The 12,336-nt window shown below is 41.0% G+C and overlaps 1 protein-coding gene across 1 annotated transcript in view; it reads left to right on the top strand.

Moving 5' to 3' along the window:
* SLAIN1 (SLAIN motif family member 1) overlaps positions 1 to 11,219 on the top strand; it is a 114,965-nt gene extending 103,746 nt beyond the window's left edge. Inside the window, 3 exon segments of the mRNA XM_075061709.1 lie at positions 1,088 to 1,243; positions 3,271 to 3,553; positions 9,501 to 11,219. Coding sequence (XP_074917810.1) covers positions 1,088 to 1,243; positions 3,271 to 3,553; positions 9,501 to 9,576 — 515 coding nt within the window. The 3' untranslated portion in view covers positions 9,577 to 11,219.
* Positions 11,220 to 12,336: the final 1,117 nt, after the last annotated feature.

The following is a 12,336-nucleotide window of genomic DNA, read 5'->3' as shown; positions in this document are numbered from 1 at the left end:
TCCTAGTTTAAAAACTGCTCTACAATCTTTTTAATGTTTAGTGCCTGCAGTCTGGTTCCACTTTGGTTTAGGTGGAGCCCATCTCTCCTGTATAGGCTCCCTCCATCCCAAAAGTTTCCCCAGTTCCTAATGAATGTAAACTCCTCCTCTCTACACCATTGTCTCATCCACACATTGAGTCTCTGAAGCTCTGTCTGCCTACCTGGCCCTGCGTGTGGAACTGGGAGCATTTCTGAGAATGCCACCATAGAGGTCCTGGATTTCAGTCTCTTCTCTAGCAGCCTAAATTTGGCTTCCAGACTTCATAGTGATAGCTAATGCTAAGCTATTACCTAGACAAACATCGCTTTTCTATGTGAAGTATGATGTGTGGAGACCTCTGAACAACTTCGATAACCTGAGTAGCTTATTTTGGTGGGGAAATGTTTTTCAGTGGTGTCCTCACCTCTCTTTTCAAGGTGGGAAAGGACAGTGGGGCCAAGTGACACAGTAAGCAAATTGGGCCTTTGAAAGCACAGCGTTTGATGTGACTCCATCCAGGCCCTGTTTTTGAAGTTGATATAACTGGTAAATTAATAGTTGATATATGCACCTGTTATAGTTCTGGGTACTGTAGTTATAAAGACAATAATATTACAGTTGCTGTTGGTGACTATTAATAAAGTGGTTCGGCAGAACTCCATTGTCACTGTTTGTCTCCGAGTTAGCAGCTTCAAGGATTAGTAGTGCTCATGCTTGAGCTGAACTGGATCTGTATTTAAGTGAAGTGATCAGTGGAGACTGAACTATGACAAACTAACTCAATTCACTGTGACTGATATGGGCTTGACTGTAAATCCTGAAATTCTTTATCCATGAATCTCTTTAAGCTGATTTGGAATGGCATGCAAACGGTTTGCTATGTTAATATATTAGTCAGAAGAGTTCAAGCGGTAAACAAACAATATTTAAATCTTATCTTCTCCCATGGAGACACCACATCTATTGTTGAAATAATTTTGCTAATTTTAACTGTCTTCAGAAGTCAGTCAGATGTTTGTGATGGAAATCTTGACATGACTATGGAAATGATTTGCTTTTGCTTCAGATAAACTCAGAAGAAGTATGCCTAACCTAGCTCGGATGCCAAGTACTCCTACCATTAATAACAATGCTAGCTCGCCAGTCTGTGTGAGGAACAGTCAAAGCTTTGATTCCAGTTTACATGGAGCCGGTAATGGGATTTCCAGAATACAATCTTGTAGTAAGTATACATCTTTTACTGCTTGTTGTTGTGCTGAAACTCACTGCTTTGTGCAATTGTGGAATATTTTACCCACAGCTGTGTAGGTGGTGCTTTGATGTTACATTCTCAGGCTTCAAACCATGAGCAGCAGGTATAAAAATTTTATTAAGGCTAATGCTAAAAAATTATATAGTACACAGGTTAAGAAGAGAGTGTATGTACATCTGGCTACGGTGCTTAGATTATCCAAAAATACAAAGTTTGTTTTAAAGGTAATACGATGCATATAACACATAATCAGCCATAACTCAAATTTAGGTGAATAAATTTAACAATACGGTTTAGATATAAGCATCTAAGTACATTGCTCGTGAAAAGTTATACAGAGAGTTGGTTGTGGAAAGCAGATATACCAATGAGTGAAGATTGTCCCTCAGTAACTGAGAATTTAGGGTAGGTTGTCGTTTAGAAAATAATTTTTAGTGCCCTAGCATGTTAGCATGTGTTTGTGGACCCAGGCTGGGAAGCTTGTACCCAGATGAAGTATACATGCCTTAGATCGGTGGTTCTCAGCCTTTCAGACTACTGTGCTCCTTTCAGGAATCTGATTTGTCTTGCATACCTCATGTTTCACCCCACTTAAAAACTTCTTGCTTACAAAATCAGACATAAAAATACCAAAAAAAGTGTCTCAGCACTCCATTACTGACAAATAGCTTTTTCTTTTTTATCATATAATTATAAAATAAATCAACCGGAATATAAATATTGTACCTACATTTCAGTGTATAATATATGGAGCAGCATAAATAAGTCATTGTATGTAATTATAGTTTGTACTGACTTCACTAGTGCTTTTAATGTAGTCTGTTGTGAAGCTAAGCAAATATTTAGATGAGTTGATGTACTCCCTAGAAGACCTCTGCATACCCCCAAGGGGATGCATACCCTCAGTTGAAAACCACTGCCTTAGATGTTTTAAATACATGAGGCCCTATGGATGTTTAGTTTCTATCTTGTGGATCACAAAATGTATGCTGTTGTTGCACACCAGAGGGCAGAGTCGTGTAGAGAATCTCTCTCTAAAGCTTTTGGATGTTCCAGCACTGATTTGAAATGATAGTTTATGTAACATGGTATGTGGAATGGGCTGTTATATTCAGGAGGCTTTTTATAACTTTTGGCTGTTTTTATACATCAAGCATATACCTGTACAACCTTTTTTGTAATGCCAAGATAATTCTCTTATTACAGAAAAAGTAGCATGTGGTTTATAACTACTGATTTTTTTAGTGATCTCGGAAAAAGAATAAATTATGATTTCAGCAAGCCTGTCATGTTAAAGCTATAATTCAGAGGTCGGCAGCCTCTGGCACACGGCTCGCCAGGGTAAGCACCCTGGTGGGCCGGGCCAGTCTGTTTATCTGCCGCGTTGGCAGGTTTTGCCGATCGTGGCTCTCATTGGCCTCAGTTGGCCATCTCAGGCCAATAAGGATGGTGGGAAGTCACAGCCAGCACATCCCTTGGCCCACACTGCTTCCCGCAGCCCATGTTGGCCTGGGACGGCGAACTGCAGGCAGTGGAAGCTGCGGTTGTCCGAACCTGCCAATGCCTCAGGTAAACAAACTGGCCCAGCCCGCCAGGGTGCTTACCCTGGCAAGCCGTGTGCCAGAGGTTGCCAACCCCTGCTATAATTACATTAGAGAGATTTGGCTTCTAGTTACCTAAAATAAGTATTGAATCATTGCAAAGCAAAAGAGGAGTGAGAAGTAGGGGTGGGATTTTTGTCTGGTGATCTTATTTTTGTTTGGTAGTGGTGTTTTAAAATTTTTACTTAAATTGGATTAACAGATGCAGTATGTATTTGTATTGGATCTAAATATTTAGCCTGTTTTACAGCTGGTTTGACTGAAACAAAATGTCACCTCCTCTAATGACAAGTGCATTTAGCACTGTACAGACTTATTTAGAAATAAGTGCCAATACTTGATACTATGGGTTGTGTACTGACATTGTATACTACTTTTGTTACCATCCTTTTACAGTTCCATCTCCAGGACAACTTCAGCATAGAGTTCATAGTGTGGGACATTTTCCTGTGTCTGTCAGACAGCCTCTCAAAGCTACAGCGTATGTAAGCCCAACTGTACAAGGCAGCAGTAGTATTCCCTTATCCAGCACCTTACAATTATATTCTAACAGTGGAATCCCCATGCCAAACAAGATTGCAAATCCTGGGACTGTAGGACGTAGTGCTCTTCCAAGACCATCATTGGCCCTAAGTGGGAGTAGTATACCCAGGAGTAAAATTGCACAGCCAGTACGAAGGTAAGAGAATGTTCTTATTAATGAAAAGAGTTAAATGCACCTCCTTTACGCATAGATAGCCTTGGCTTTGAGAACTTTTTTAAAAAAGGAGAAAGAAAAAAGTCTGAATTAAGGCTTTTAAACAGAAACACTTTTACAGGCTACTGATGCTGGGCTGAATTTTGTCCTCTTCTCTAAACAATAAAAACTGCCCGTTCATAAACCCCAGTGAACCTTAACAATTCGTGATAACCACCTGCAATGTTAAATAATCACATACAGGTAACAATGAAATTCAGTGAGCCAACAGTACATTTAAACAACTCCCATTTTACCTCCACTTTCCAAGAACGATCTCAACCTTCCCTGCAAACCCTGTCAAATAATAGTTTGTGCAGTGTGCCCCAAAGGTAATCCAGTTCCAGTTATTTTGAATAAATGATGTGAGCAAATTCAAATATCCCAGAGTCCCCACAGAGAAAGGCTTGCTGAGAGTCCCCTCCTTTTTAAAACAAGAGGGTTGTACCTCTGACTGCAGCTGTGGCAGAATGGCCCAATGAGAGAGGCAGTGTGTCAGGTAGGCAGTTCCCACACCATGTGGGATTGTGTAGGTGGTGACCAATACCTTTTAAATTCCATCTGGAGACCAATAAGCAACTAGTGCAGATCCAGAGCCCTAATGTCATCTGTTCCCAGAGAAATGTTCTGTTTAGCAAGTGAGCTGCTACATTCTGCACCAACTTTTGTTTCCAGATGGTTTAAAGGTATAGCCCAGATAGGGCAAGCTTGAGGTGATAGTCTGTGATGGGATGGGATGATCTATAACAGCAGCTGGGGGTCTAAAATAAACCTTCAGTTATGAACTCTTATGACTGATGGGGGATGGATTCCCTCAAAAATACTTTTGCCATCTCTTCCAGCTGCTTCCTCCAATCCACTGTACATCACCTTGGTCTTGTCTGGGTTGAGCTTTGGCCACCTAACTGGTCCAGGCCCGAATCTCAACTAGATATTGGCTAGATCCAGAAAAACACTTTTGCTGCAGTGGAGTTAATCTGGTTTTACACCTATGTAAATTAAAACAGTTTGGCCCAGTGTGTTGGTACAAAGGAGACTTCGAAAAACAACTGTCAATTTCCTCTTACATTTCCAATTTAACTTTTTGTGCTGTTGTTCCCTGGCGGAACTCACTCTCTCTTCTGGAATAGGAACTGTTTATTGTAAAAGTCTGTCATAGGGCAAGTATACCCCATCATCCTGGGGGTGGGGCAATGGTGTGGTAGCCCCACAGTTAAGTCAGTATGGCTGCCCTCAGCCTCAGGGTTGTGTGACCCAATGGCTAGAGTCAACAGGATTTCCCTTGGCTGCAGGGCAGTGCAGTCTAATGGCCAGAGTCAACAGGACTCCCCTTGGCTTCAGGGAAGTGAGCCTCATGGCCAGAGTCAATAGCAAGTGGTCTGGTGGGCTGCCCCACAAAGGTGGCAGCTGGGGTAGGGGGACCCAGGTCCACTGGGTCCCAGCCCAGGGCGCTGGTAATGACAAATGAGTCTGCCACTAAGTCGAAGGGGAATCTGCGCATAACACACCGACTGCTGCAGGGACACTGGCTGGTCCCTCCCTGGGCTAATTCTTTCCATGACTTCTACAGTTGAAGTCAGGGTGTCTTCGGAATCTCCAGGCTTGTCAGATAGTGACTGCAATCTCCTGGGAGCGGTGTAGACACCTGAGCGCTTGTCCAGGCCATGGCGTCTCCTGCTCTCGCAATCCAGGATCCTGGCTGGAGCCGGTGAGGTGCATCCTTCCTCCTCAGTGGTCAGCACAGACTGAGCTAGGCTGCTCCCTTTTATACTGCAGCAGGAGTTGGAGCATGCCCATCAGGGATGAGGGGGTGTGGCTTCTGCCACCAAGAGGTGCTGTGTTAACCCTTTTTGCCCCAGTGTGGGGCAAGTACGACCCATCATAAGGTCTCTGTCTTCTTTCTAGAATTTTCCTTCCATGTCTTTTGAGAAATATTCAAACAACTTATTATAGAGAAAAGTAAGACAAGCCACATGTGAAGCTGTCTGGAATAGCTCGCAAGTGTGAGTGCCTACTTCAGGCCAGACTGTCCAAAGGAGGGGATAAACCCCAAATTAGTTGTGAGTTCTATATTTTAGATTTCACCAGCCAAGTAACAAGTGTGAATACTTCAAGCACTATAGGAGCCTAATCATGAAGTCACAGACAGTCCCCTTGGGTGCTCTGGTCTATCTTGCCACCCAGACAAACTTGCCTTTGTGATAGATGGTCCCTTACACCAAAAAATCACAATAATATTCGGGTTACTCTCAGTCCCAAGGGACCAGTTGCACCTTAGATGTCACACCAAAGACAACGCTTGTAGCCAATCCGATGATAAACTAACTAAAGATTTATTAACTAACCTTGTACATAACTCATTTCTTTTTCCTTAAAGTATGTAAACATACTCACACAAATGAGTTAACCTTAGGTTCCAAAAGTAATAGAAACTGCTGCAAAATGCAAGCTTTCTATGTCCTCTAGAGCTAACCCAATCCAAGCAGCTTTGGGATCCCTTGCTTATGCTAAGCAATATTGCCCTCTCCAAATTCCAAACAGCATAGTGATACAGTTCCTTCCAGTTACAAATTTTTATGCCCTCCCCCCCTGAATTTAAACTGATGGGAGAAGTGTTTGTGCCCCTGTGGTCTTCTTGGATGGTGTGGGGGGAGCGGGGCAATAAACATTTTTGTCCTTTTGATGTTTCACAATGGCTCATTTGGTTTCAGTGGCCTTGTTGTGTGCAGGACCTGCACTTTACATTAATTAATGCTTCTTTCCTATTTGGTGAATTACACAGTTACAGGGATTTACAGTGCAAACACTCCATATCACTTTTATGTCGTGGGGTACAGATGTTATAAGCGAGATCAATACATGCAGCATCCTACAAACATTTCATCAAGTCTAAACACATTCTTATAAACTGAACATCTATTTTAACAATGCTAACACTGATGAGCCAGACTGGTTTCCAGTTATGCATTTGTCAGTGAGGCCCAGGGGTCTTGGCATAAACTGACACCTGGTCTGTCAGCATCACACCACATTTTATTGATTTTAATAGTAACCTTTAGAGATACTCCACTGGGGTAGAACTGTGTGAAACCAACTGGGTTAGGTTCGCCCAAATTTCACTAGATCTTTATGGATAGTGAGTTCAGTTGCCTGCACTCCCCTGATTCATCTGAAACATAAAAGTGAACCAGATGAAACTCGCCAAACCCAGCAAGCTTCTCTACCCATCCGTGCTAAGCAGATAGCCTACCCCATCTACCTTGAACCTTCCCTTTATTGGGCCCCAAAGGGCTGACCTGGTAGTCTTCTATCTCCTTCTTGCTGGTGTCTCTTTTGGGGGAGTGAGCAATTGGCTGAACTGCTCTCCCTTTCAGCCCTTCTGGGAGAAGATGCTGGCAAGCTTGCTTTTCCCCTCACAGGGAGTGTGTTTTATGTAAACAATCATCATTTTTGAGAAATTGAAAGCAGCTTTTTTCTGCTTACAACAAATGCAAATGCTTTGAGAGCTGCTAGCAGGCTGTTAGTTATGGCAGTAATTTTTCCTTTGAGAGAATTCTGATTAAGTGATTAGTTTAATTACACAAAGTGCCATTTAATAGTTCTGCATCCTTTCTAACAGTGCTGATAGGTTAAGTAATGTGGTGTTGCTAAACTGTATATGTCGGTAGTTAAAGGTTAAGTCCTACCAAATAAATTATTTCTCTCTCTTCTCCCTAACCCCAGTGCTTAATTAAAAAAGAATAGTTCACATAATTCACTCTGAATTCCATCCCCTCTTTGCTGCCTTGTTGCAACATGGACTGGGAATTATGGTGCTGGAAGTGCTTAAGCTGCCAGGAAGAGTCACAGGTGACATTGCTTGTGTGTAAGGGACATATCTTCTGCCTGGTGCCCTAAGGCTCTAGCATGGGAATGAGGAGGAAGCATGGAATCCTAGGGGGTTGGACACTGAGAGGGAGAAGAGTGTGTGAGGGGAGCCAAAAGGGTTATGAAAGAAAAGGAAACTGATGGAAGTCCAGTTCCACCTCCTAGTAACGGTATAGGGAGAGCTCCTGCTGCTGTTTCAATCTACTTTTAACCACTAGAGCCACTGTCTGCAGAGAAATGCAAGAATCAGCATTGGTGGCTGCCGTTTACTTACTGCTTCCATCTTCCTTGCAGCAGGCTGCCCCCCTCTTCCAGCTCAGGATTCCTGATGGGAGAGGAGCCAGTAGAATCAACAGTAGTTGTGGCTAGAGCAGGGGCGGCTCTAGGCACCAGCACAGCAAGTGCGTGCCTGGGGCGGCAAACTGTGAGGGGCGGCATACTAGTTGCAGTTATGGTGGCAGTCAGGTGTGCCTGCAGGAGGTCCACCATTCCCGCAGCTTCGGGTACGAAGGCGCGGGACCGTCAGATCACCCCGCAGAAACGCTGCCGAATCCACATGACCAGAGGACCGCCTGCAAAAACGCTGCCGAAGGCTGCCTAACTGTCGTGCTTGGGGCGGCAAAAAACCTAGAGCCACCCCTGGGCTAGAGGGGGAGCAGGAAAGGGAGAGAGCCAGGACCTGAGAGGATGAAAACTGGCTTTACAAGAAGCAGTAGCAGGGAACTGGATCTGGCTATGGCTCCACCCCAGTGCATGTTGATGGCTGCTGGTGGCTCTCTTGGCAGATTTCATATCACCATATCCACTAGCATTTTGAGCCACACACACACACACACACACACACACACTAATTTCAGCAAAGTGATGTAATCAAAATATGATATCTGTAAAATGCACGTAGCCCTCCTGATATTGTTAAAGAAACAGATGGAACAGAGTTGGATATTGTGTCAAGCTAATTGTCCCAGGCAGGTTTTCTTTAAATGTCATTTGAAACACTATCCTCAGTAGTGTTTGGAGTTTTAGGGGATAGTTGATTGCTAAGGAATTTATAATAAAAATTAAGTTGGCTGTTATATTATGGTGCTAATGTTTCCCAGCTTTTGTTTTCTGATGATATGTTTTTAAAACTTGGAATAGGTCAATTTCAGGAAGGCTCCTCTGGACAATACTTATGCTGCCATTGGCAAAAGAAAAGTGCTATTTTTAGAATACACCAATTTGTTTTTTTCAAATACGTGTTGGGTGCAACAGTTCATGTGGGGAAATGCCCCTCCCCCCTTTAAACGGAAATTATTTTCTGTAGCCTGTTTGTACTGGGACATAGCTACTGTTTTTAGTGACAGAAATGTATTTGCACTGCTTTTTAATCCCATTAATCCTGCTGAGCCAAAACAGTTAAGGGAGAGGGAGGGAGGTTCTTTTTCATCTTTTGCATCATCAACAGAATTGTTATAAATCCCTTGCCTTTCCCACCTGTATGAACCTATTGAAAGAGGTGAGATTTCACAGGTATCACAGAGGGCCTCCTTTACAGGACTTTTATTACTGGTGTTATGTGAGAAGGAAGTAGTTTTTGTGGGCAGTGGGGAGAGGGGAAAAGCAAGAAATTAGCTTTTTTACTTTGTGTGGGGAAGAACGGGATGAGCAGGGCAAAACATTGGAGTGAAGAGAGGAGTTGGTGGGAGTACGGAGGAAAAGAAGGATTGTCAGTTTGACATTTTCTGCCAGGCCACATTGTTCCTGCATCAGGTCAGAACCACATCCTACAGTTTAGGACTGAAATCCTGGTCCCACTGAAGTCAATAGCAAAACTCCCATTGACTTCAGTATGATCAGGATTTCACCCCAGGTCCTTAGTTATGCCATTTATAATATATTAGCGTAGAGCTGGAAATATGCCATGAAAGAGTGTGCATGCATGTGTATTTGGGAACACCTGCAAGACCAGCTTCATTACATATGTGATTGATGCATGTCTTACTGTTCTCTTACCTGAAATGTGCCTTATTTTTTAAAACAGTTTTCTTCAGCCTCCAAAGCCTCTTTCTTCTCTTAGTACTCTACGAGATGGAAATTGGAGAGACGGCTGCTATTGATGTCGGATGCCCCTGAACAACGGAAAAGAAATAATGTGGTTTCTCCTACCCAGCTGGCTGGGTAACTGTGTTACAGGAAGGGAAGGTCCCACAACACTATTTTCATTGAGTTTTAATATGTAAGAATATCCGTTATACCCTGTCATTTTTTAAAAATTAATATTATTAAAGACTAAATATTGCACTTAGTCATTTGCCTGGAAAACTGCAGTGTTATCAAACTAACATTTGCGGTACTGTCATTTAGAACTTAAGAAATTTTTCTATATGTGCAAAATATCAGACTTACTTCCTTTGAGAGAGCTAAGAAATGCCACTATTTCAAACAGCTTTGCCATATAGTAGGATAATTTATTCAGTGTACTCTGTAAAGATATTATGCATTTTGTTGCAACTTTGGGGCCTATGTTATATGCTTAAAATTTTTTTGTGTGTGTTTCCAAGAATTTTATTTTTTGACTTAATTCTGTTCACATTTGCTTGAACCACAGAAAGAGGATTTAATTTTTGTGTGTGCCATAAATAATAATTTTGGTAATGTACTATTTTTTAGCACTAGGAACATATCCTTCAAAAACAAACCATGGGCAATATGAAAGCAGTAATTTTTATGTTCCAAAGCACAAAAGAGTAATATTCACTGGAAACTCCATACAGCTGGGTCAACATAATATTGTCTTTCATCCATTTGTTCACATGTTAATTTATTATCCTAGTGTTTTGTATTTATAATAGCAACATAAACCACATTTCACTTAAAAGGTGCAATGGTCACTAAACTACGGTTAGTTTTTCAATACTTTATTACAGAAAATAAAATTGTAATGTTTTAATAATGGTTGCTTATGGGAAATGAATGAGTTTTAATGCAAATAAATCTTTTTGATAGACCTTTTACAAAATCCAATTGCACTAATCAATGCTTTCTTATAATGGCATATGATTGAATATTTGATTACAACTGTGTATACTGCTGTTTTGGAATGTTTCAGAAATAAATAGTCTATTTCAGCAATATCATGCTGTGCTTTAGCGTGCAATGCAGACGTGTTTGTATCTGTTTTTCCCCCATCCATGGCATAACTTCTTATTATAACACTTAGCTACTGAAGATTTTATTATTCAGCCTTTAGAACTCATTGAATTTTTTGCAAGAATATGCAAATCTCCAAGGACAATAAAAATGGAATCTCTTTTAGCCAGATGTTGCTTAGAACACATGCAAATTTCTTATTGCTTTTGGAAAATTATAAAATCTCTTGACCCAAAGCAAGGTCTACAAGTACACTATTTTAGTTGTCCTAATAAGAGTCAGAGCCCTTTGTAGTGTGATTCTGCTACTATGGAATTTGTCTTATAAATGTGCATTAGAGTATCTGGCTTCCTTAATTTGCTTTTAAAAGGTAGAAATTTATACTTATGAGTAAAATATACCAAATGTGAGTGAATGTATAAAACTAATGGCATCATGTCTTCATACAGCCAAATACAATAGCTCAGAGGTGCAAAATGAATTTTAACTGTTACAAATCCCAAATGGATAAGCATAGAATTTTTACTCAATTTTTACTCATTGAGTTTCACTCAATTTTTTTTTAAAGTCATCCTACAGAAGATAAGATTGAGAATGGAAAATTTGGGCTCCAAAGGTACATGTTTTAGAAAACTGGATATGTGCAAATCATTTTGTAAGACATTAGTGAGTTTATTTCAAAGTATTGGATGACAAATAAAATATCTGTTGTTTTTTTAAAAAAATGTGTAATAGAAACTGTGTTACAAACGGTAATACTTCGGTTGTGCACAAGAGGACAGTATGCACTCTGAAAATACTTTACTTTTATTAGGTAAACCTTGTGTGTTCCACAGACTCTTGGTTTAAACTTTATGCTAGTGCTGGTTATATATGATGTTATCAAATTACCCAGCTGATTATTATCTGGATTTTTAAAAAGTCACATTAGCGTATGTGTAGAGAACTGGAGAAACAAGCATCACCACTATTATGAAACTTATTAACTCTTAGAGAAAATGGAATAGGGCACTGTTTTTCAATTCTGTCTTGAACTGCTCAAGGTTTATTTAACACTCGCAGTTTAACAGTGCATCCCTTGCTCATGTAAGGGTTCTCTAACCTTATAAAACTATTGCCTCCTAGTTATAGTTAGTCCTTCAATGTCTTTTCTGACACTGCCAAATAATGCTCACCAAGAAATCCAGGTTACAAAGAGTTGGATCTGTTCTAATCGCACCCTGTTCCAGTCCACAGAAACCAGTAGCTGGCATCTCCTGTGAAACTAGTAATGACTAACCAGGTATTGAAGAGTGCACAAGTGTGACAGATACTTCACTATAGCAACCCTCTGGAAGCTAAATGCATGAGATCTGCAGCAGGAAACCACCTCTGTCACTCTTAATTTTGCACAAGTCAGAATCTCCTCCAGGCAATGCTGAATGCTAACAGCTTGACTGTATAGTGCTTGCTGTCTCAAAAAAGGCAACATTTACCAGTTATTGCCTATTCCAGGTAAGGGAAAATAGTTTGGCATCTTTGTATGGTAAATATTTGATGAATGTTACCTTTTTAATATGAATAGATGTGTATGTACAATTACGTGGTATATGTGTTAATTGCCCGTTTCATTTCAAGTGGTTTCTTGCAACATGTGTTAACCCCTTCTGCTTAACAATCTGTCCCACCTTCTATTTAGCTGTCAAAGTCTGATTACCTTTCCCAGACCTGAAGAAGAGCTCTGTGAC

Source organism: Chelonoidis abingdonii, chromosome 1 (genome assembly GCF_003597395.2).
Source record: "Chelonoidis abingdonii isolate Lonesome George chromosome 1, CheloAbing_2.0, whole genome shotgun sequence".
Taxonomy (NCBI): Eukaryota; Metazoa; Chordata; order Testudines; family Testudinidae; genus Chelonoidis; species Chelonoidis abingdonii.
Note: the sequence above shows the minus strand (reverse complement) of the source record. Positions and strands in the feature narration are given on the sequence as shown.